This window comes from Pristiophorus japonicus, unplaced genomic scaffold, assembly GCF_044704955.1.
Source record: "Pristiophorus japonicus isolate sPriJap1 unplaced genomic scaffold, sPriJap1.hap1 HAP1_SCAFFOLD_424, whole genome shotgun sequence".
In the NCBI taxonomy this organism is placed as follows: domain Eukaryota; kingdom Metazoa; phylum Chordata; class Chondrichthyes; family Pristiophoridae; genus Pristiophorus; species Pristiophorus japonicus.
In genome coordinates, this window is record NW_027254135.1 from 167,084 (window position 1) to 190,635 (window position 23,552).

General features: G+C 47.1%; 1 protein-coding gene across 1 annotated transcript in view; it reads right to left on the minus strand.

The window, feature by feature from the left end:
• The window catches only part of LOC139251224 (serine/threonine-protein kinase NLK2-like), a 38,115-nt gene extending 15,172 nt beyond the window's left edge, over window positions 1-22,943 (minus strand). Inside the window, exons 1-8 of the mRNA XM_070873187.1 lie at window positions 22,403-22,943; window positions 21,873-22,002; window positions 13,727-13,782; window positions 11,446-11,552; window positions 8,371-8,456; window positions 6,911-7,120; window positions 3,245-3,346; window positions 1,457-1,543 (exon numbers count right to left, since the gene is read on the minus strand). Of these exons, the coding sequence (XP_070729288.1) occupies window positions 1,457-1,543; window positions 3,245-3,346; window positions 6,911-7,120; window positions 8,371-8,456; window positions 11,446-11,552; window positions 13,727-13,782; window positions 21,873-22,002; window positions 22,403-22,647 (1,023 nt within the window). The 5' untranslated portion in view covers window positions 22,648-22,943. The remainder of the gene's footprint in view (window positions 1-1,456; window positions 1,544-3,244; window positions 3,347-6,910; window positions 7,121-8,370; window positions 8,457-11,445; window positions 11,553-13,726; window positions 13,783-21,872; window positions 22,003-22,402) is intronic.
• Window positions 22,944-23,552: the final 609 nt, after the last annotated feature.

The following is a 23,552-nucleotide window of genomic DNA, read 5'->3' on the forward strand; positions in this document are numbered from 1 at the left end:
GATACAGAGTAAAGCTCCCTCTACACTGTCCCATCAAACACTCCCAGGGCAGGTACAGGGGCTAGATACAGAGGTAAAGCTCCCTCTACACTGTCCCATCAAACACTCCCAGGGCAGGTACAGCACGGGGTTAGATACAGAGTAAAGCTCCCCCTACACTGTCCCATCAAACACTCCCAGGGCAGGTACAGCACGGGGTTAGATACAGAGTAAAGCTCCCTCTACACTGTCCCCATCAAACACTCCCAGGGCAGGTACAGGGGGTTAGATACAGAGTAAAGCTCCCTCTACACTGTCCCATCAAACACTCCCAGGGCAGGTACAGCACGGGTGAGATACAGAGTAAAGCTCCCTCTACACTGTCCCATCAAATACTCCCAGGGCAGGTACAGGGGGTTAGATACAGAGTAAAGCTCCCTCTACACTGTCCCATCAAACACTCCCAGGGCAGGTACAGGGGGTTAGATACAGAGTAAAGCTCCCTCTACACTGTCCCATCAAACACTCCCAGGGCAAGGTACAGGGGTTAGATACAGAGTAAAGCTCCCTCTACACTGTCCCATCAAACACTCCCAGGGCAGGTACAGGGGGTTAGATACGGAGTAAAGCTCCCTCTACACTGTCCCATCAAACACTCCCAGGGCAGGGACAGGGGGTTAGATACAGAGTAAAGCTCCCCCGACACTGTCCCATCAAACACTCCCAGGGCAGGTACAGGGGGTTAGATACAGAGTAAAGCTCCCTCTACACTGTCCCATCAAACACTCCCAGGGCAGGTACAGGGGGTTAGATATAGAGTAAAGCTCCCTCTACACTGTCCCATCAAACACACCCAGGGCAGGTACAGGGGGTTAGACACAGAGTAAAGCTCCCTCTATACTGTCCCATCAAACACTCCCAGGGCAGGTACAGGGGGTTAGATACAGAGTAAAGCTCCGTCTGCACTGTCCCATCAAACACTCCCAGGGCAGGTACAGGGGGTTAGATACAGAGTAAAGCTCCCTCGACACTATCCCATCAAACACTCCCAGGGCAGGTACAGGGGGTTAGATACAGAGTAAAGCTCCCTCTACACTGTCCCATCAAACACTCCAAGGGCAGGTACAGGGGGTTAGATACAGAGTAAAGCTCCCTCTACACTGTCTCATCAAACACTCCCAGGGCAGGTACAGGGGGTTAGATACAGAGTAAAGCTCCCTCGACACTATCCCTTCAAACACTCCCAGGGCAGGTACAGGGGGTTAGATACAGAGTAAAGCTCCCTCGACACTATCCCATCAAACACTCCCAGGGCAGGTACAGGGGGTTAGATACAGAGTAAAGCTCCCTCTACACTGTCCCATCAAACACTCCAGGGCAGGTACAGGGGGTTAGATACAGAGTAAAGCTCCCTCTACACTGTCCCATCAAACACTCCCAGGACAGGTACAGGGGGTTAGATACAGAGTACACTCACCGGGTCGAAGACCAACATTCGGCAAAGCAGGTGAATGGCCTCATGGGTGGCTTCATCCGAGAGCATGTAGAGAACGGAGAGAGAGGGCTGTCGGGAGAGGAGAGAATCAGTTAATGGGTGCTGGGGGGAGGGGGGGAGGGGGGGGGTGTGGGAGAGGGGGGGGGAAGGGAGAGGGGGGGAAGGGAGAGGGGGGGGGAATGGAGAGGGGGGGTGTGGGAGAGGGGGGGGGGAAGGGAGAGGGGGGGTGTGGGAGAGGGGGGGGGGGAAGGGAGAGGGGGGGGAAGGGAGAGGGGGGGGAAGGGAGGGGGGGGGGAAGGGAGAGGGGGGGAAGGGAGAGGGTAGGGGAAGGGAGAGGGGGGGGGAAGGGAGAGGGGGGGGGGAAGGGAGAGGGGGGGGGAAGGGAGAGGGGGGGAAGGGAGAGGGGGGGGAAGGGAGAGGGGGGGGAGGGGGAGGGAGAGGGGGGGGAAGGGAGAGGGGGGGGAAGGGAGAGGGGGGGGAAGGGAGAGGGGGGAAGGGAGAGGGGGGGGAAGGGAGAGGGGGGGAAGGGAGAGGGGGGGGAAGGGAGAGGGGGGGGAAGGGAGAGGGGGGGGAAGGGAGAGGGGGGGGAAGGGAGAGGGGGGGAAGGGAGAGGGGGGAAGGGAGAGGGGGGGAAGGGAGAGGGGGGGGAAGGGAGAGGGGGGGGAAGGGAGAGGGGGGGGAAGGGAGAGGGGGGGGAAGGGAGAGGGGGGGAAGGGGAGAGGGGGGGAAGGGAGAGGGGGGGGATGGGAGAGGGGGGGGGAAGGGAGAGGGGGGGGGAAGGGAGAGGGGGGGGGAAGGGAGAGGGGGGGGAAGGGGAGAGGGGGGGGGGAAGGGAGAGGGGGGGGGAAGGGAGAGGGGGGGGGAAGGAGAGGGGGGGGAAGGGAGAGGGGGGGAAGGGAGAGGGGGGGAAGGGAGAGGGGGGGAAGGGAGGGGGGGGAAGGGGAGGGGGTGGAAGGGAGGGGGAAGGGAGAGGGGGGGAAGGGAGAGGGGGAAGGGAGAGGGGGGGGGGGAGGGAGAGGGGGGGGGAAGGGAGAGGGGGGGGAAGGGGGAGGGGGGGGGAAGGGAGAGGGGGGAAGGGAGAGGGGGGGGGAAGGGAGAGGGGGGGGAAGGGAGAGGGGGGGGGAAGGGAGTTGGGGGGGAAGGGAGTTGGGGGGAAGGGAGAGGGGGGGGAAGGGAGAGGGGGGGAAGGGAGAGGGGGGGTGGGGAGGGAGAGGGGGGGTGGGAGGGAGAGGAGCGAGGGGGCGAGGGGAGGAGAGGGAGTGGGAGGGGTGTGGAGGAGGACGAGGGAGAGGAGAACGAGGGGAAGGGGAGGAGAGTGCGATGGGAGGGCGAGGCGAGGGGGGGAGTAGGACGAGGGCAGGGGAGGAGGACGAGGTGAGGGGAGGAGGACGAGGGCAGGGGAGGAGGACGAGGGCAGGGGAGGAGGACGAGGCAGTGGAGGGGAGGACGAGGACGAGGGGAGGAGAGGACGAGGGGAGGGGAGGAGAGGACGAGGGGAGGGGAGGAGAGGACGAGGGGAGGGGAGGAGGACGAGGGGAGGGGAGGAGAGGACGAGGGGAGGGGAGGAGAGGACGAGGGGAGGGGAGGAGAGGACGAGGGGAGGGGAGGAGGACGAGGGGAGGGGAGGAGAGGACGAGGGGAGGGGAGGAGGGACGAGGGGAGGGAAGGAGAGGACGAGGGGAGGGGAGGACGAGGGGAGGGGAGGGGAGGACGAGGGGAGGGGAGGACGAGGAGAACAGGTTTGTGTGCCGGAGGTACACACCACCCTACCGGTTTGTGATGGCCCCTCAAGATGTGGGCCTTGGCTCCCTCACACGCACTGTGCATCGCGAGCAATGGCGGGGTTCCCAACAGGTCCGTGATCAGGTCCAACTGCGGGGGGCAAGGCCAAGCCACAAATATCAGCGACCGACGTCCCAACAACTGACCCCAAGACCGGCCCCCTCCCCAACTCCCCAGAACCCCAGCCCCGCCAAATCGGCCCCAGCTCCCAGGCCGCGGAGCGTGACCCTGACCCACACGCGGGCTGCGATATCGTGGGCGCCGCGCGTCAGGGGAAAGTAGTGCCCAGCCCAACACGGAGCAGGAGTCGGCCATTCGGCCCCTCGAGCCCTCAAGCCCTCGCCCCTTGAGCCCTCGGCCCCTCGAGCCCGCTCCGCCATTCAAGGGGATCACAGGCGATCTTTGACCTCAGCACAAGAGAGCCGGGATAAATGGGTCACTTTCCCGTTGGCCAACAGTGTCAAGTGGGGCGCCTCGGGGGCCCCAACTATTTACAATCGTAATGCCCCCAATTCCAAAAAGGATATACTTGCTTTGGAGGCAGCTCAGAGAAGGTTCACTCGGTTGATTCCGGGGGATGAGGGGGTTGACTTATGAGGAAAGGTTGAGGAGGTTGGGCCTCTACTCATTGGAGTTCAGAAGAATGAGAGGTGATCTTATGGAAACGTATCAGATTATGAGGGGGGCTCGACAAGGTGGATGCAGAGAGGATGTTCCCACTGATGGGGGAGACTAGAACTAGGGGGCATGGTCTTAGAATAAGGGGCCGCCCATTTAAAACTGAGATGAGGAGGAATTCCTTCTCTCAGAGGGTTGTAAATCTGTGGAATTCTCTGCCCCAGAGAGCTGTGGAGGCTGGGACATTGAATATATTTAAGGTGGAGATAGACAGATTTTTGGGCGATAAGGGAGTGAAGGGTTATCGGGACCGGGCGGGGAAGTGGAGCTGGGTCCATGATCGGATCAGCCCATGGTGGTATTAAATGGTGGAGCAGGCTCGAGGGGCCGAATGGCCGACTCCTGCTCCTGTGTAACAGGCTTGAGATGCTCAGCGCCCCCTCCCGGATGCACTCCCTCCACTTGGGGCGGACTGGTCTTTGGGCCCAGGGACACCCAGGTGTCGGTGGGGGATGTTGCACTTTATATCAGGGAGGGGCTTTGAGGGTGGTCCCTTGTAACGTTTCCTCTGCCCCACCTTTGGCCCGTTTGCCCGTGAAGGAGTTCCGAGTAGAGCGCTCGCTTTGGGGAGTCCCGTGTCTGGGGGGGGACATGCGGACAATGTGGCCCTGCCCAGCGGAGCTGGTCGAGTGTGGTCAGTGCTTCGATGCTGGGGATGTTGGGCCTGGTCGAGGACGCTAACGTTGGTGCGTCTGTCCTCCCGGGGGATTTGCAGGATCTTGCGGAGACAGCGTTGGTGGTATTTCTCCAGCGACTTGGTGTCTACTGTCCATGGTCCATGTCTCTGAGCCATACAGGAGGGCGGGTATCACTACAGCCCTGTAGACCATGAGCTGGGGGTGAGATACCTACTGTACATGGTCCATGTCTCTGAGCCATACAGGAGGGCGGGTATCACTACAGCCCTGTAGACCATGAGCTGGGGGTGAGATACCTACTGTACATGGTCCGTGTCTCTGAGCCATACAGGAGGGCGGGTATCACTACAGCCCTGTAGACCATGAGCTGGGGGTGAGATACCTACTGTACATGGTCCATGTCTCTGAGCCATACAGGAGGGCGGGTATCACTACAGCCCTGTAGACCATGAGCTGGGGGTGAGATACCTACTGTACATGGTCCGTGTCTCTGAGCCACACAGGAGGGCGGGTATCACTACAGCCCTGTAGACCATGAGCTGGGGGTGAGATACCTACTGTACATGGTCCATGTCTCTGAGCCACACAGGAGGGCAGGTATCACTACAGCCCTGTAGACCATGAGCTGGGGGTGAGATACCTACTGTACATGGTCCATGTCTCTGAGCCACACAGGAGGGCGGGTATCACTACAGCCCTGTAGACCATGAGCTGGGGGTGAGATACCTACTGTACATGGTCCATGTCTCTGAGCCACACAGGAGGGCGGGTATCACTGCAGCCCTGTAGACCATGAGCTCGGTGGTGGGTTTGAGGGGCCTGGTCTTCAAACACTCTCTTCCTCAGGCGGCCGAAGGCTGCACTGGCGCACTGGAGGCGGTGTTGGACCTGGGAGTGCAGGTCCACAGATCCCTGAAGGTAGCAGGCCAGGTGGATAAGGTGGTTAAGAAGGCATACGGAATACTTGCCTTTATTGGCCGAGGCATGGAATACAAGAGCAGGGAGGGTTATGCTTGAACTGTATAAAACACTGGGTTAGACCACAGCTGGAGTACTGCGTGCAGGTCTGGTCACCACATTACAGGAAGGATGTGATTGCACTAGAGAGGGTGCAGAGGAGATTTACCAGGATGTTGCACTGGAGAGGGTACAGAGGAGATTTACCAGGATGTTGCACTGGAGAGGGTACAGAGGAGATTTACCAGGATGTTGCACTGGAGAGGGTGCAGAGGAGATTTACCTGGATGTTGCACTGGAGAGGGTACAGAGGAGATTTACCAGGATGTTGCACTGGAGAGGGTACAGAGGAGATTTACCAGGATGTTGCACTGGAGAGGGTACAGAGGAGATTTACCAGGATGTTGCACTGGAGAGGGTGCAGAGGAGATTTACCAGGATGTTGCACTGGAGAGGGTACAGAGGAGATTTACCAGGATGTTGCACTGGAGAGGGTACAGAGGAGATTTACCAGGATGTTGCACTGGAGAGGGTACAGAGGAGATTTACCAGGATGTTGCACTGGAGAGGGTACAGAGGAGATTTACCAGGATGTTGCACTGGAGCGGGTACAGAGGAGATTTACCAGGATGTTGCACTGGAGAGGGTACAGAGGAGATTTACCAGGATGTTGCACCGGAGAGGGTACAGAGGAGATTTACCAGGATGTTGCACTGGAGAGGGTACAGAGGAGATTTACCAGGATGTTGCACTGGAGAGGGTACAGAGGAGATTTACCAGGATGTTGCACTGGAGAGGGTGCAGAGGAGATTTACCAGGATGTTGCACTCGAGAGGGTACAGAGGAGATTTACCAGGATGTTGCACTGGAGAGGGTGCAGAGGAGATTTACCAGGATGTTGCACTGGAGAGGGTACAGAGGAGATTTACCTGGATGTTGCACTGGAGAGGGTGCAGAGGAGATTTACCAGGATGTTGCACTGGAGAGGGTACGGAGGAGATTTACCAGGATGTTGCACTGGAGAGGGTACAGAGGAGATTTACCAGGATGTTGCACTGGAGAGGGTGCAGAGGAGATTTACCAGGATGTTGCACTGGAGAGGGTGCAGAGGAGATTTACCAGGATGTTGCACTGGAGAGGGTACAGAGGAGATTTACCAGGATGTTGCACTGGAGAGGGTGCAGAGGAGATTTACCAGGATGTTGCACTGGAGAGGGTGCAGAGGAGATTTACCAGGATGTTGCACTGGAGAGGGTACAGAGGAGATTTACCAGGATGTTGCACTGGAGAGGGTGGGACGGAATGGCCTCCTCCCGTGCTGTAACTCTCTGTGATTCTCACCCCCCCCAGCTCCCACCACGCCTGCCGCCCCTGGACTCACCTGCTCGATCGGACTCTGGGCCTGGAACATTATGCGACGGCCCAGCAGCTCAGCGAAGATGCAGCCCACGGACCAGATGTCGATGGAGCTGTTGTAGTGCGTGCTGCCCATCAGGATCTCGGGGGCTCGGTAATACTGGGTCACCACCTCCTGGGTCATGTGACGGCTCTCGTCCAGCTCCTCCAGCCTGGCCAGACCGAAGTCACAGATCTGTGGTGGGTCAGCAGGGGGGAGGGGGGGGATAGGGTCAGAGAGAGGGTTTGATGGGACAGTGTGGAGGGAGCTTTACTCTGTATCTAACCCCCTGTACCTGCCCTGGGAGTGTTTGATGGGACAGTGTAGAGGGAGCTTTACTCTGTATCTAACCCCCTGTACCTGCCCTGTGAGTGTTTGATGGGGACAGTGTAGAGGGAGCTTTACTCTGTATCTAACCCCGTGATGTACCTGCCCGGCGAGTATTTGATGGGATAATGTAGAGGGAGCTTTGCTCTATATCTAACCCCCTGTACCTGCCCTGGGAGTGTTTGATGGGACAGTGTAGAGGGAGCTTTACTCTATATCTAACCCCCTGTACCTGCCCTGGGAGTGTTTGATGGGACAGTGTAGAGGGAGCTTTACTCTGTATCTAACCCCCTGTACCTGCCCTGGGAGTGTTTGATGGGACAGTGTAGAGGGAGCTTTACTCTGTATCTAACCCCCTGTACCTGCCCTGGGAGTGTTTGATGGGACAGTGTAGAGGGAGCTTTACTCTGTATCTAACCCTCTGTACCTGCCCTGGGAGTGTTTGATGGGACAGTGTAGAGGGAGCTTTACTCTGTATCTAACCCCCTGTACCTGCCCTGGGAGTATTTGATGGGACAGTGTAGAGGGAGCTTTACTCTGTATCTAACCCCCTGTACCTGCCCTGGGAGTGTTTGATGGGACAGTGTAGAGGGACCTTTACTCTGTATCTAACCCCCTGTACCTGCCCTGGGAGTGTTTGAGGGTACAGTGTAGAGGGACCTTTACTCTGTATCTAACCCCGTGCTGTACCTGCCCTGGGAGTGTTTGATGGGACAGTGTAGAGGGAGCTTTACTCTGTATCTAACCCCCTGTACCTGCCCTGGGAGTGTTTGATGGGACAGTGTAGAGGGAGCTTTACTCTGTATCTAAGCTCATGTACATGCCCTGGGAGTGTTTGATGGGACAGTGTAGAGGGAGCTTTACTCTGTATCTAAGCTCATGTACATGCCCTGGGAGTGTTTGATGGGACAGTGTAGAGGGAGCTTTACTCTGTATCTAACCCCCTGTACCTGCCCTGGGAGTGTTTGATGGGACAGTGTAGAGGGAGCTTTACTCTGTATCTAACCCCCTGTACCTGCCCCGGGAGTGTTTGATGGGACAGTGTAGAGGGAGCTTTACTCTGTATCTAACCCCCTGTACATGCCCTGGGAGTGTTTGATGGGACAGTGCAGACAAACCTTCAGGACACAGTTGCTGTTGACGAGAAGATTTCCTGGTTTGATATCTCGATGTAAAATGCCTGCTGAATGTAAATATTTCAGTCCTGGTGATGAAAACAGAATGAGTTAGTACTGGTAACGGGATAATTTGTCCTCCAACACATGACCCCACCCAAACACCACCAACCCACTGCAGATGCAGTATAATGTGGATAAATGTGAGGTTATCCACTTTGGGGTAAAAACAGGAAGGCAGAATATTATTTGAATGGTGGCAGATTAGGAAAAGGGGAGGTGCAACGAGACCTGGGTGTCATGGTACATCAGTCATTGAAGGTTGGCATGCAGGTACAGCAGGCGGTTAAGAAAGCAAATGGTATGTTGGCCTTCATAGCGAGGGGATTTGAGTACAGGGGCAGGGAGGTGTTGCTACAGTTGTACAGGGCCATGGTGAGGCCACACCTGGAATATTGTGTTCAGTTTTGGTCTCCTAACCTGAGGAAGGACATTCTTGCTATTGAGGGAGTGCAGCGAAGGTTCACCAGACTGATTCCCGGGATGGCTGGACTGACATATGAGGAGAGACTGGATCGACTGGGCCTTTATACACTGGAGTTCAGAAGGATGAGAGGGGTTCTCATAGAAACATATAAAATTCTGACGGGACAGGACAGGTTAGATGCAGGAAGAATGTTCCCGATGTTGGGGAAGTCCAGAACCAGGGGACACAGTCTAAGGATAAGGGGTAAGCCATTTAGGACCGAGATGAGGAGAAACTTCTTCACTCAGAGAGTTGTGAACCTGTGGAATTCTCTACCACAGAAAGTTATTGAGGCTAGTTCATTGGATATATTCAAGAGGGAGTTAGATATGGCCCTTACAGCTAAAGGGATCAAGGGGTATGGAGAGAAAGCAGGAAAGGGGTACTGAGGGAATGATCAGCCATGATCTTATTGAATGGTGGTGCAGGCTCGAAGGGCCTATTTTCTATGTTTCTATCTTTCTCCCTCAACCCCATCTACCTACCTTCTTCCTGCCTCTCAAACCCCTCGAATTGTTCCTTAACCCGATCAATACCCTCTGCCACAACGCCCTACCCTGCCAACTCGCTTGCTCCCTGGTTAGACCACACTTGGAGCACCGTGCACAGTTCTGGTCTGGTTAGACCACACTTGGAGCACCGTGCACAGTTCTGGTCTGGTTAGACCACACTTGGAACACTGTGCACAGTTCTGGTCTGGTTAGACCACACTTGGAGCACTGTGCACAGTTCTGGTCTGGTTAGACCACACTTGGAGCACTGTGCACAGTTCTGGTCTGGTTAGACCACACTTGGAGCACTGTGCACAGTTCTGGTCTGGTTAGACCACACTTGGAGCACTGTGCACAGTTCTGGTCTGATTAGACCACACTTGGAGCACTGTGCACAGTTCTGGTCTGGTTAGACCACACTTGGAGCACTGTGCACAGTTCTGGTCTGGTTAGACCACACTTGGAGCACTGTGCACAGTTCTGGTCTGGTTAGACCACACTTGGAGCACCGTGCACAGTTCTGGTCTGGTTAGACCACACTTGGAGCACCGTGTACAGTTCTGGTCTGGTTAGACCACACTTGGAGCACTGTGAGCAGTTCTGGGCACCATATCTTAGGAAGGATATATTGGCCTTGAAGGGAATGCAGAGTAGGTTTACCAGAACAATACCCGGACTTCAAGGTTTAAGTTACGAGGCGAGATTACACAAATTAGGGTTGTACTCCCTGGAGTTTAGAAGGTTAAGGGGGGAATCTGCTCCAAGTTTTGAGGATATTAAGGGGAATAGACAGGTGCAGAGAGAGAAACCGTTAAGCTGGTTGGGGAGTCTAGGTCTCGGCGGCAGAGTTTAATAGTTAGAGCCAGCCCTTTCAGGAGTGAAGCTCGGAAACATGTCCACCGACAAAGTGTCGTAAATATTTGCAACTCTCTCCAGCCAACGGCAATTGGCACTGTGAGATCAATTGTTCATTTGAAATCCAAGATTGCTTGGTTTCTGTTAACCAAAGGTATTCAGGGACGATGGAGTTCGGTCGCACATCAGCTGTGCACAGGAAGATATCGATGAACTGGTCAGGTGGGCAGAGCAGTGGCAAATGGAGTTTAATCCGGTGACGTGTGAGGTGATGCATTTGGGGAGGGCTAACACGGCAAGGGAACACACATTAAATGGTCGGACACTGAGAAGTGGCGAGGAACACAGGGACCTGGGAGTGCAGGTCCACAGATCCCTGAAGGTAGCAGGCCAGGTGGATAAGGTGGTTAAGAAGGCATACGGAATACTTGCCTTTATTGGCCGAGGCACGGAATACAAGAGCAGGGAGGGTTATGCTTGAACTGTATAAAACACGGGTTAGGCCACAGCTGGAGTACTGCGTGCAGTTCTGGTCACCACATTACATGAAGGATGTGATCGCACTGGAGAGGGTGCAGAGGAGATTTACCAGGATGTTGCACTGGAGAGTGTGCAGAGGAGATTTACCAGGATGTTGCACTGGAGAGGGTGCAGAGGAGATTTACCAGGATGTTGCACTGGAGAGGGTACAGAGGAGATTTACCAGGATGTTGCACTGGAGAGTGTGCAGAGGAGATTTACCAGGATGTTGCACTGGAGAGGGTGCAGAGGAGATTTACCAGGATGTTGCACTGGAGAGGGTACAGAGGAGATTTACCAGGATGTTGCACTGGAGAGGGTGCAGAGGAGATTTACCAGGATGTTGCACTGGAGAGGGTACAGAGGAGATTTACCAGGATGTTACACTGGAGAGGGTGCAGAGGAGATTTACCAGGATGTTGCACTGGAGAGGGTGCAGAGGAGATTTACCAGGATGTTGCACTGGAGAGGGTACAGAGGAGATTTACCAGGATGTTGCACTGGAGAGGGTGCAGAGGAGATTTACCAGGATGTTGCACTGGAGAGGGTACAGAGGAGATTTACCAGGATGTTGCACTGGAGAGGGTACAGAGGAGATTGACCAGGATGTTGCCTGTCCCTCCCTCCCGGCCCGCCCACCCCCCGCCCCCCGCCCCAGAGACCAGAGTCCGCCCAAAACCCACTGACCTCGGAGAATCTGGTACAGAAAGACTTTGATGTGGTCGGAGCTGAGCGTCTGCGGTGAGACGATGACTTTGTGGAGGTCGCTCTGCATCAGCTCCGTGATCACGTAACTGCGGGGGCCAGTCAAGGAATCCGATCACAGCCTGCAGTCTCCCCAGCGGCTCGAGCGGCCTCCCCAGAACTTGAACTCATCCAACAACATCCTCCACCCTGCCATTGCACCCACCCCGGCGTCCCAGCTCACCCACCACCCCCTCCCTATCTCTAACCTCCTCCAGCCCCGACACCCCTCCCTATCTCTGTAACCTCCTCCACCCCGACACCCCTCCCTATCTCTGTAACCTCCTCCAGCCCCGACACCCCTCCCTATCTCTGTAACCCCCTCCAACCCCGACACCCCTCCCTATCTCTGTAACCCCCTCCAACCCCTACACCCCTCCCTATCTCTGTAACCCCCTCCAGCCCCTACACCCCTCCCTATCTCTGTAACCCCCTCCAGCCCCTACATCCCTCCCTATCTCTAACCTCCTCCAGCCCCTACACCCCTCCCTATCTCTGTAACCCCCTCCAGCCCCTACACCCCTCCCTATCTCTGTAACCCCCTCCAGCCCCTACATCCCTCCCTATCTCTAACCTCCTCCAGCCCCTACACCCCTCCCTATCTCTGTAACCCCCTCCAGCCCCTACACCCCTGCCTATCTCTAACCTCCTCCAGCCCCTACACCCCTCCCTATCTCTGTAACCCCCTCCAGCCCCTACACCCCTCCCTATCTCTAACCTCCTCCAGCCCCTACACCCCTCCCTATCTCTAACCTCCTCCAGCCCCTACACCCCTCCCTATCTATAACCTCCTCCAGCCCCTACACCCCTCCCTATCTCTAACCTCCTCCAGCCCCTACACCCCTCCCGATCTCTGTAACCCCCTCCAGCCCCTACACCCCTCCCTATCTCTGTAACCTCCTCCAGCCCCGACACCCCTCCCCATTTCTGTAACCCCCTCCAGCCCTACACCCCTCCCTATTTCTGTAACCTCCTCCAGCCCCTACACCCCTCCCTATCTCTGTAACCCCCTCCAGCCCCTACACCCCTCCCTATCTCTAACCTCCTCCAGCCCCTACACCCCTCCCTATCTCTAACCTCCTCCAGCCCCTACACCCCTCCCTATCTCTAATCTCCTCCAGCCCCTACACCCCTACCTATCTCGGTTACCTCCTCCAGCCCTACAGCAGGAGCGGCGAGATCAGGGGTGAAGGAGTGGCGCGAGATTAGGACCCAGGAGAGGCGAGGGCCCAGGGGCAGCACGTACCAGCCCACACTGTGCGATATTTATGCACACTAGGCCCGTGCAGCAGAGCTGGTCTCCAGTCGTCCTGGTTAACCCTCGCCCCTGGACCAAGACCTCGCTCTGTCAAGCCCCGTGTGGTGGCTGGTGTGTAACGGTCACCCCACGTTAAAAAAATCCACCCACAGGCATTGTCCACCCTTCAACATGTAGTTCAGGACCTGGGGGTTACTTGTGCATGAAACACAAAAGGTTAGTATGCAGGTACAGCAAGTGATCAGGAAGGGCCAATGGTATCTTGGCCTTTATTGCAAAGGGGATGGAGTATAAAAGCAGGGAAGTCTTGCTCCAGTTATACAGGGTATTGGTGAGGCCACACCTGGAGTACTGCGTGCAGTTTTGGTCTCCGTATTTACGAAAGGAGATACTCGCTTTGGAGGCAGTTCAGAGAAGGTTCACTCGGTTGATTCCGGAGATGAGGGGGGTTGACTTATGAGGAAAGGTTGAGGAGGTTGGGCCTCTACTCATTGGAATTCAGAAGAATGAGAGGTGATCTTATGGAAACGTATCAGATTATGAGGGGGGCTCGACAAGGTGGATGCAGAGAGGATGTTCCCACTGATGGGGGAGACTAGAACTAGGGGGCATGGTCTTAGAATAAGGGGCCGCCCATTTAAAACTGAGATGAGGAGGAATTTCTTCTCTCAGAGGGTTGTAAATCTGTGGAATTCTCTGCCCCAGAGAGCTGTGGAGGCTGGGACATTGAATATATTTAAGGTGGAGATAGACAGATATTTGAGCGATAAGGGAGTGAAGGGTTATGGGGAGCGGGCGGGGAAGTGGAGCTGAGTCCATGATCGGATCAGCCCATGGTCGTATTAAATGGCAGAGCAGGTTCGAGGGGCCGAATGGCCGACTCCTGCTCCTATTTCTGATGGTCTTATGAAGCAGTATGTGTCCGCGAGCTATGTCATTGACCCTGGCACAAGGTAACAAGGATACATCTCTTCGAAACAATCGATTTGTGGAGGCTGTAATATATCCACGGCAGACAGCACCTACGAGAAAATTAAATGCATCATATGTTAAACATCCAATATCAGACAGGGGCCTGACAGCCTCGAACACACGCAGGGATATTATACAATACATGCAGTCTCCTGACCAATGTTTCGCTCCCAAGCAACATCACTAAAAAACATTGATCATCTTGGTCATCTTCACATTGCTGTGTGGGAGCTTGCTGTGCGCAGTAACGGTGTGTTAGTATATTATACAGGAGTGTTATACCCAGTAACACACAGTGTGTTATTATATAATATATACAGGAGTGTTATACCCAATAACACGGTGTGTTATATATAGTGTTATATCCCGTAATACTCAGTGTGTTATTACATAATATATACAGAGTGTTATAGCCAATAACACGGTGTGTTATTATATAATATATACAGAGTGTTATACCCAATAACACGGTGTGTTATTATATAATATATACAGAGTGTTATACCCAGTAACACACAGTGTGTTATTATATAATATATACAGGAGTGTTATACCCAGTAACACACAGTGTGTTATTATATAATATATACAGGAGTGTTATACCCAGTAACACACGGTGTGTTATTATATAATATATACAGAGTGTTATACCCAGTAACACACGGTGTGTTATTATATAATATATACAGGAGTGTTATACCCAGTAACACACTGTGTGTTATTATATAATATATACAGAGTGTTATACCCAGTAACACACAGTGTGTTATTATATAATATATACATAGTGTTATACCCAGTAACACACAGTGTGTTATTATATAATATATACAGAGTGTTATACCCAGTAACACACAGTGTGTTATTATATAATATATACAGAGTGTTATACCCAGTAACACACAGTGTGTTATTATATAATATATAAAGGAGTGTTATACCCAGTAACACACGGTGTGTTATTATATAATATATACAGAGTGTTATACCCAGTAACACACAGTGTGTTATTATATAATATATACAGAGTGTTATACCCAGTAACACACAGTGTGTTATTATATAATATATACAGAGTGTTATACCCAGTAACACACAGTGTGTTATTATATAATATATACAGAGTGTTATACCCAGTAACACACAGTGTGCTATTATATAATATATACAGGAGTGTTATACCCAGTAACGCACAGTGTGTTATTATATAATATATACAGAGTGTTATACCCAGTAACACACGGTGTGTTATTATATAATATATACAGAGTGTTATACCCAGTAACACACAGTGTGTTATCATATAATATATACAGGAGTGTTATACCCAGTAACACACAGTGTGTTATTATATAATATATACAGAGTGTTATAACCAGTAACACACGGTGTGTTATTATATAATATATACAGAGTGTTATACCCAGTAACACACGGTGTGTTATTATATAATATATACAGAGTGTTATACCCAGTAACACAGTGTGTTATTATATAATATATACAGAGTGTTATACCCAGTAACGCACAGTGTGTTATTATATAATATATACAGAGTGTTATACCCAGTAACACACGGTGTGTTATTATATAATATATACAGAGTGTTATACCCAGTAACACAGTGTGTTATTATATAATATATACAGAGTGTTATACCCAGTAACACACAGTGTGTTATTATATAATATATACAGGAGTGTTATACCCAGTAACACACAGTGTGTTATTATATAATATATACAGGAGTGTTATATCCAGTAACACAGTGTGTTATATATAGTGTTATATCCCGTAATACTCAGTGTGTTATTACTTAATATATACAGAGTGTTATACCCAATAACACAGTGTGTTATTATATAATATATGCAGGAGTGTTATACCCAGTAACACACGGTGTGTTATTATATAATATATACAGAATGTTATACCCAGTAACACAGTGTCTTATTATATAATATATACAGGAGTGTTATACCCAGTAACACATGGTGTGTTATTATATAATATATACAGGAGTGTTATACCCAGTAACACACGGTGTGTTATTATATAATATATACAGAATGTTATACCCAGTAACACACAGTGTGTTATTATATAATATATACAGAGTGTTATACCCAGTAACACACGGTGTCTTATTATATAATATATACAGAGTATTATACCCAGTAACACAGTGTGTTATTATATAATATATACAGGAGTGTTATACCCAGTAACACACAGTGTGTTATTATATAATATATACAGAGTGTTATACCCAGTAACACACGGTGTGTTATTATATAATATATACAGAGTGTTATACCCAGTAACACACGGTGTGTCATTATATAATATATACAGAGTGTTATACCCAGTAACACAGTGTGTTATTATATAATATATACAGAGTGTTATACCCAGTAACGCACAGTGCGTTATTATATAATATATACAGAGTGTTATACCCAATAACACAGTGTGTTATTATATAATATATGCAGGAGTGTTATACCCAGTAACACACGGTGTGTTATTATATAATATATGCAGGAGTGTTATACCCAGTAACACACGGTGTCTTATTATATAATATATACAGAGTGTTATACCCAGTAACGCACAGTGTGTTATTATATAATATATACAGAGTGTTATACCCAATAACACAGTGTGTTATTATATAATATATGCAGGAGTGTTATACCCAGTAACACACGGTGTGTTATTATATAATATATGCAGGAGTGTTATACCCAGTAACACACGGTGTCTTATTATATAATATATACAGAGTATTATACCCAGTAACACAGTGTGTTATTATATAATATATACAGGAGTGTTATACCCAGTAACACACAGTGTGTTATTATATAATATATACAGAGTGTTATACCCAGTAACACACGGTGTGTTATTATATAATATATACAGAGTGTTATACCCAGTAACACACGGTGTGTCATTATATAATATATACAGAGTGTTATACCCAGTAACACAGTGTGTTATTATATAATATATACAGAGTGTTATACCCAGTAACGCACAGTGCGTTATTATATAATATATACAGAGTGTTATACCCAGTAACACACAGTGTGTTATTATATAATATATACAGGAGTGTTATACCCAGTAACACACAGTGTGTTATTATATAATATATACAGGAGTGTTATACCCAGTAACACAGTGTGTTATATATAGTGTTATATCCCGTAATACTCAGTGTGTTATTACATAATATATACAGAGTGTTATACCCAATAACACAGTGTGTTATTATATAATATATACAGAGTGTTATACCCAGTAACACATGGTGTGTTATTATATAATATATACAGGAGTGTTATACCCAGTAACACAGTGTGTTATTATATAATATATACAGGAGTGTTATACCCAGTAACACAGTGTGTTATTATATAATATATACAGGAGTGTTATACCCAGTAACACACAGTGTGTTATTGTATAATATACACAGGAGTGTTATACCCAGTAACACACAGTGTGTTATTATATAATATATACAGGAGTGTTATACCCAGTAACACATGGTGTGTTATTATATAATATATACAGGAGTGTTATACCCAGTAACACAGTGTGTTATTATATAATATATACAGGAGTGTTATACCCAGTAAAACAGTGTGTTATTATATAATATATACAGAGTGTTATACCCAGTAACACACAGTGTGTTATTATATAATATATACAGGAGTGTTATACCCAGTAACACACGGTGTGTTATTATATAATATATACAGAGTGTTATACCCAGTAAAACAGTGTGTTATTATATAATATAAACAGGAGTGTTATACCCAGTAACACAGTGTGTTATTATATAATATATACAGAGTGTTATACCCAGTAAAACAGTGTGTTATTATATAATATAAACAGGAGTGTTATACCCAGTAACACACAGTGTGTTATTATATAATATATACAGGAGTGTTATACCCAGTAACACTGTGTGTTATTATATAATATATACAGGAGTGTTATACCCAGTAACACAGTGTGTTATTATATAATATATACAGAGTGTTATACCCAGTAACACACAGTGTGTTATTATATAATATATACAGGAGTGTTATACCCAATAACACGGTGTGTTATATATAGTGTTATATCCCGTAATACTCAGTGTGTTATTACATAATATATACAGAGTGTTATAGCCAATAACACGGTGTGTTATTATATAATATATACAGAGTGTTATACCCAATAACACGGTGTGTTATTATATAATATATACAGAGTGTTATACCCAGTAACACACAGTGTGTTATTATATAATATATACAGGAGTGTTATACCCAGTAACACACAGTGTGTTATTATATAATATATACAGGAGTGTTATACCCAGTAACACACGGTGTGTTATTATATAATATATACAGAGTGTTATACCCAGTAACACACGGTGTGTTATTATATAATATATACAGGAGTGTTATACCCAGTAACACACTGTGTGTTATTATATAATATATACAGAGTGTTATACCCAGTAACACACAGTGTGTTATTATATAATATATACATAGTGTTATACCCAGTAACACACAGTGTGTTATTATATAATATATACAGAGTGTTATACCCAGTAACACACAGTGTGTTATTATATAATATATACAGAGTGTTATACCCAGTAACACACAGTGTGTTATTATATAATATATAAAGGAGTGTTATACCCAGTAACACACGGTGTGTTATTATATAATATATACAGAGTGTTATACCCAGTAACACACAGTGTGTTATTATATAATATATACAGAGTGTTATACCCAGTAACACACAGTGTGTTATTATATAATATATACAGAGTGTTATACCCAGTAACACACAGTGTGTTATTATATAATATATACAGAGTGTTATACCCAGTAACACACAGTGTGCTATTATATAATATATACAGGAGTGTTATACCCAGTAACGCACAGTGTGTTATTATATAATATATACAGAGTGTTATACCCAGTAACACACGGTGTGTTATTATATAATATATACAGAGTGTTATACCCAGTAACACACAGTGTGTTATCATATAATATATACAGGAGTGTTATACCCAGTAACACACAGTGTGTTATTATATAATATATACAGAGTGTTATAACCAGTAACACACGGTGTGTTATTATATAATATATACAGAGTGTTATACCCAGTAACACACGGTGTGTTATTATATAATATATACAGAGTGTTATACCCAGTAACACAGTGTGTTATTATATAATATATACAGAGTGTTATACCCAGTAACGCACAGTGTGTTATTATATAATATATACAGAGTGTTATACCCAGTAACACACGGTGTGTTATTATATAATATATACAGAGTGTTATACCCAGTAACACAGTGTGTTATTATATAATATATACAGAGTGTTATACCCAGTAACACACAGTGTGTTATTATATAATATATACAGGAGTGTTATACCCAGTAACACACAGTGTGTTATTATATAATATATACAGGAGTGTTATATCCAGTAACACAGTGTGTTATATATAGTGTTATATCCCGTAATACTCAGTGTGTTATTACTTAATATATACAGAGTGTTATACCCAATAACACAGTGTGTTATTATATAATATATGCAGGAGTGTTATACCCAGTAACACACGGTGTGTTATTATATAATATATACAGAATGTTATACCCAGTAACACAGTGTCTTATTATATAATATATACAGGAGTGTTATACCCAGTAACACATGGTGTGTTATTATATAATATATACAGGAGTGTTATACCCAGTAACACACGGTGTGTTATTATATAATATATACAGAATGTTATACCCAGTAACACACAGTGTGTTATTATATAATATATACAGAGTGTTATACCCAGTAACACACGGTGTCTTATTATATAATATATACAGAGTATTATACCCAGTAACACAGTGTGTTATTATATAATATATACAGGAGTGTTATACCCAGTAACACACAGTGTGTTATTATATAATATATACAGAGTGTTATACCCAGTAACACACGGTGTGTTATTATATAATATATACAGAGTGTTATACCCAGTAACACACGGTGTGTCATTATATAATATATACAGAGTGTTATACCCAGTAACACAGTGTGTTATTATATAATATATACAGAGTGTTATACCCAGTAACGCACAGTGCGTTATTATATAATATATACAGAGTGTTATACCCAATAACACAGTGTGTTATTATATAATATATGCAGGAGTGTTATACCCAGTAACACACGGTGTGTTATTATATAATATATGCAGGAGTGTTATACCCAGTAACACACGGTGTCTTATTATATAATATATACAGAGTGTTATACCCAGTAACGCACAGTGTGTTATTATATAATATATACAGAGTGTTATACCCAATAACACAGTGTGTTATTATATAATATATGCAGGAGTGTTATACCCAGTAACACACGGTGTGTTATTATATAATATATGCAGGAGTGTTATACCCAGTAACACACGGTGTCTTATTATATAATATATACAGAGTATTATACCCAGTAACACAGTGTGTTATTATATAATATATACAGGAGTGTTATACCCAGTAACACACAGTGTGTTATTATATAATATATACAGAGTGTTATACCCAGTAACACACGGTGTGTTATTATATAATATATACAGAGTGTTATACCCAGTAACACACGGTGTGTCATTATATAATATATACAGAGTGTTATACCCAGTAACACAGTGTGTTATTATATAATATATACAGAGTGTTATACCCAGTAACGCACAGTGCGTTATTATATAATATATACAGAGTGTTATACCCAGTAACACACAGTGTGTTATTATATAATATATACAGGAGTGTTATACCCAGTAACACACAGTGTGTTATTATATAATATATACAGGAGTGTTATACCCAGTAACACAGTGTGTTATATATAGTGTTATATCCCGTAATACTCAGTGTGTTATTACATAATATATACAGAGTGTTATACCCAATAACACAGTGTGTTATTATATAATATATACAGAGTGTTATACCCAGTAACACATGGTGTGTTATTATATAATATATACAGGAGTGTTATACCCAGTAACACAGTGTGTTATTATATAATATATACAGGAGTGTTATACCCAGTAACACAGTGTGTTATTATATAATATATACAGGAGTGTTATACCCAGTAACACACAGTGTGTTATTGTATAATATACACAGGAGTGTTATACCCAGTAACACACAGTGTGTTATTATATAATATATACAGGAGTGTTATACCCAGTAACACATGGTGTGTTATTATATAATATATACAGGAGTGTTATACCCAGTAACACAGTGTGTTATTATATAATATATACAGGAGTGTTATACCCAGTAAAACAGTGTGTTATTATATAATATATACAGAGTGTTATACCCAGTAACACACAGTGTGTTATTATATAATATATACAGGAGTGTTATACCCAGTAACACACGGTGTGTTATTATATAATATATACAGAGTGTTATACCCAGTAAAACAGTGTGTTATTATATAATATAAACAGGAGTGTTATACCCAGTAACACAGTGTGTTATTATATAATATATACAGAGTGTTATACCCAGTAAAACAGTGTGTTATTATATAATATAAACAGGAGTGTTATACCCAGTAACACACAGTGTGTTATTATATAATATATACAGGAGTGTTATACCCAGTAACACTGTGTGTTATTATATAATATATACAGGAGTGTTATACCCAGTAACACAGTGTGTTATTATATAATATATACAGAGTGTTATACCCAGTAACACACAGTGTGTTATTATATAATATATACAGGAGTGTTATACCTATGGGTTATGTATCTCCCAAGGTATTGCGAAGGGGAACTCCAATTCCAGTATAGCGTGACGTTAATGCGGCGCCACCACTGTTGGGTGGTGGTAATGACAACGTGACTGTTGACATAGGAAATTTGTGTTACGTACAAATGTGCGACAGGATTTGCGTGGCATTACCTGTGAGTTAAGTCTTGCAGTATGCAGCAGAGAGGGGCAGACATCACCCTTGAGTTGCTAAGAACTTACGTTGCTGTGTTTGAAGAATGTCAGCATCTTGAGCTCTCGAAATACCCGCTTGCAAGAGATGAGGTTCTGAAAGACATTGGGCATTTTCTTCAAGGCCACTCGCTTCCCATCCCGTGGATCCGTGACTGACCTGGAAAGGACATGGAACTAAATCATCAAACACCCCCAAGGCAGGTACAGGGGGTTAGATACAGAGTAAAGCTCCCTCTACACTGTCCCATCAAACACTCCCAGGGCAGGTACAGGGGGTTAGATACAGAGTAAAGCTCCCTCTACACTGTCCCATCAAACACTCCCGGGGCAGGTACAGGGGGTTAGATACAGAGTAAAGCTCCCTCTACACTGTCCCATCAAACACTCCCAGGGCAGGTACAGGGGGTTAGATACAGAGTAAAGCTCCCTCTACACTGTCCCATCAAACACTCCCAGGGCAGGTACAGGGGGTTAGATACAGAGTAAAGCTCCCTCGACACTGTCCCATGACACACTCCCAGGGCAGGTACAGGGGGTTGGATACAGAGTTAACTCACCACACCACTCCAAACGCTCCGTATCCAATGGGCCTGTCGGGCTCGGCCTCGGGCTCAGTGTCCTGCCCGCCCGCCTGTGGGCTGACGGTTTGGAGGGCCGGGTGCTGCTGTTGCCGGGTGACGAGGGGGGGCGTCTGAGCAGGCTGGCCGGGCGCCCCACAGTAGAACTTCTGCTCCGCCCCGGAGAGGTGTCCCGCGCCACACATGGTCCTCGAGATGTGGTGCCCAGGACCGGGGAACGCCATGGGGTTAGGGTGGGGTGGGTGGGTGCACGTGGCAGGGCGTTCGATGGGTGCACAGGGGCCGCAGAGCGTCGCAACACTGAGTGTGGTGCCTGTCCCTTTAAATGGGAATGGCAACAGTGGAAATTGACACAATGTTTCTATTTAACCCTCTGCAACAATGGAAATTGACGCAATGTTTCTATTTAACCCTCTGCAACAATGGAAATTGACACAATGTTTCTATTTAACCCCCTGCAACAATGGAAATTGACACAAAGCTACTATTTCACACCCTGCAACAATTGAAATTGACACAATGTTTCTATTTAACCCCCTGGAAATTGACACAATGTTTCCCCTCAACAACAGTGAAAATTGACCCAATGTTGCTATTTAACCCCCCCGCCCCCCCCCCCGCAACAGTAGAAATTGACACAATGTTTCTATTTAACTCCTTGCAACAGTGGAAATTGACACAATGCTCCTATTTAACACCCTGCAACAGTGAAAATTGACACGATGTTTCTATTTAACCCCCCTGGAAATTGACACAATGTTTCCCCTAAACCCCCTCTGCAACAGTGGAAATTGACACAATGTTTCCCCTAAACCCCCTCTGCAACAGTGGAAATGGACACAATGTTGCTATTTAACCCCCCGGAAATTGACACAATGTTTCCCCTAAACCCCCTCTGCAACAGTGGAAATTGACACAATGTTTCCCCTAAACCCCCTCTGCAACAGTGGAAATGGACACAATGTTGCTATTTAACCCCCCGGAAATTGACACAATGTTGCTATTTAAACCCCCCCCCGCCCCGGAAATTGACACAATGTTGTTCTTCAGCTCCCGGGCCATCGTTCCATTCAGTCACCGGGGTCAGCCAGCCCACAGTCTCTCTCTCTCTCTCTCTGTTCTTGTTTTT